The sequence below is a fragment of the Aedes albopictus genome, chromosome 2 (assembly GCF_035046485.1).
Source record: "Aedes albopictus strain Foshan chromosome 2, AalbF5, whole genome shotgun sequence".
Classification (NCBI taxonomy): Eukaryota; Metazoa; Arthropoda; class Insecta; order Diptera; family Culicidae; genus Aedes; species Aedes albopictus.
The window spans coordinates 505,376,648-505,379,162 of NC_085137.1; the positions used below are offsets into that span (position 1 = coordinate 505,376,648).

The 2,515-nt window shown below is 45.9% G+C and overlaps 1 protein-coding gene across 1 annotated transcript; it reads right to left on the reverse strand.

Annotated features, from left to right (window-relative positions):
• Positions 1–360: 360 nt before the first annotated feature.
• On the reverse strand, positions 361–2,187 carry LOC109407840 (serine protease inhibitor 42Dd-like). The gene is made up of 2 exons (XM_019681006.4): positions 637–2,187; positions 361–574 (listed from the first exon to the last, which is right to left on the reverse strand). The coding sequence occupies exons 1-2, from the start codon at positions 1,652–1,654 to the stop codon at positions 450–452; spliced, it is 1,143 nt and encodes a 380-aa protein (XP_019536551.3). The 5' UTR covers positions 1,655–2,187; the 3' UTR covers positions 361–449.
• Positions 2,188–2,515: the final 328 nt, after the last annotated feature.

The following is a 2,515-nucleotide window of genomic DNA, read 5'->3' on the forward strand; positions in this document are numbered from 1 at the left end:
TGAATGATGCGTTTCTCGGGTCAACCAATCATTCATTCATGTTTATCTCCATCATGGCAGTACTGCTTTATTATTCCTAATTAATGCACATATTACAGCTTAACAAGATAGAAAAGAAACGAATGTGTCACATCTCGTTCGCACGATCAACAACAGTCAAGCCAGTACTGTCTGCTGTTCCGATGCCAACACGTGTTAACCAGGACTGTGACCAAATCAATTTTCACTTCAAGTGTTGGTCGTTAAACATTCATTTTTCCAGCCCGGCTTATCGTTGCCTTTTGAAACGAAAACATGTGGAAATGTGTGGTGACAGATTAGAGAAGGACGATGAAGTAGGAGTTTTTACCAGAAACAGATTTTCTTTCTAGAACGAGAATGTTTTTCATTGTTTTCTTCATTACGCTTAAAACTAGGTTTTTTATTGCATTAAATTAGAGATAAATAATTTACTGATAGATAGAGTAGTGCCCGATGAAAACAGTCGTATCGGTTGAGATTTTCTTGATGATAAACACGAACGGTTGGTTCACGTTGAACTGGATGTTCTTGGAGCGGAACTTTGTGCTGGCGGCTGTTGAAGAGATTAGGAGGTTTAGTGACCGGCACAAGAGGAATGAATTTGAGGTTACTTACATGAAACTGCAGCAGCTTCCGTGCCTTCTTCGTCTACCGTAAGGAAAGTACTCTGGCGGAGATCGCTCAGACTGGACTTACGCCCCTCGAAGACGTTGAAATCGTTCTCTGTGAACAGCACTCTGTAGCCCATTCGTTCGATGACGTGTTTGGCATCCAGATAGGATTGAATCTGGAAACGTGGCAGAGAGATATCGACGACCTTGGGCATGGCTGTTGTTTCAATGTCATCGAGTAAACCGGATGAGAGTGAGTTCAGGAGCCCATCGAAGCTTCCAGATCCTCGGGGAACCAAGACCCACATTGCGAGATCGCTATCTTCGCTGTACGGGATTTGAATCGTGTGGTAGGTATTGTCGATCTTGTACAGAACTTCCAGCGTCTCGTGCATCATGTCGACTGGACGAGGTCCATTGGTGAAAGCGAACATTTGACGATCCGTTTTTGACACGGAGAACTTCTCAGCCCATGAAGCTTTTAGAGCAACGGCGTTCAACAGTAGAAGTTCAGAGTTGACGTCCAGGTCTTCTTCGTTGATAAACTGCTGGATTCGACCATTAGTTGATTCTCTTGCCCATCGATTGACACTGCTGGCTACGGAACTCCTGTCCTCGAATTTGACATTCTCCGGAGAAATTTTGAATGCCTTTTGTAACGTGGTTGCAAACACATCCGACAACTGATCTTGGTTCTTAAACGCTTTGAACGCAATTTGCAGCTGCGTGTTCCCTGCGTTCCCGTCCAGAAACTCAGCCACATTATCACTAGCAACTGATTTCTCTAACGGTAGATAGAACGCTCTCTGAAGAGTCTCTTCCACGTCAGCGCCAGCCACTTGATAAAAAGCCGCCAATATCAGCCTCACGGAAAGCGGCGACACCACACAATTGCTGGATGCATTATGGGCCGCCTTGAAGTACTCCACGGAAAAGTCCACATCCCCGAAGCTGAAATCTGGCCCATCACCCCCGGCAACGGCCGCAACCAACCAAACCAACGAAATCACTCTAATTAGCATCTCGGCTCGAAATCTCGATCACGATCACGATTCTTCCAGAAGGCCACGCGCGCTAAGGGAAAGATCTTATAGTAGGAGAAAGCCACACGTCTCAACGAGCGAGCGATCACCTCTAGCCGGGCCGAATCCACGCGGAAGACTATTGAGATGACTCCGGCTGTGTGGGCCACCGTGGACCAGTTAACACCTCTGCCTTGCGCAATCTCATCAAGAGCTAAGAGCCCCCCGAAAAAAAAAAATCCGTAATTCAAGAAGAAATTGATTCCGCCGAGGCGGTCGCGCTTCAATTCGTCACACGCGGTGATGATCATGACGACGGGAGAGATGACCGCGCGGAGAAATGGTGAGGGTGAATGAGCTCGGCTTCAAATGGGAACTCGATGATTCGACGACGGACGATCTGCTTTTTCTGTTTGGCGGGGTGGCTTATCTTTGCGAACCGTTGCGTTCGTTCGGTGAATTTATTTGTTTGTTGCATCAGCGTCAGCGAATCATCACTCGATGGTGTTGTTATTTGCGAATGTTACCCAAGACAGTCGGTCACCATTTCCAGCTTCTCTTCAGTTGTTCGAGCATTGTTTTGTTTTGCAATCATTTATGGCTGATGAGCAGCTAGCACTAGAGTGGCACAATACGAACAAAACCATGAATTTGAAATGAAACCTTAGAATATCAATGTTTTGCTAGCTCATGAAATCCCCTAATTAAAGCTTGTTGAGTGGATAGGAATGCACAGGTAAGACTGCAATCCTAGTATTGTGCGTTTAGCACTAAATTGATTTCCGAAAAAACTTCATCGACTTCCGCTGCCTTTCCTATGCGTTAAACATAACGTCGGAAGTAGTGCGCTGTATAGAAAAC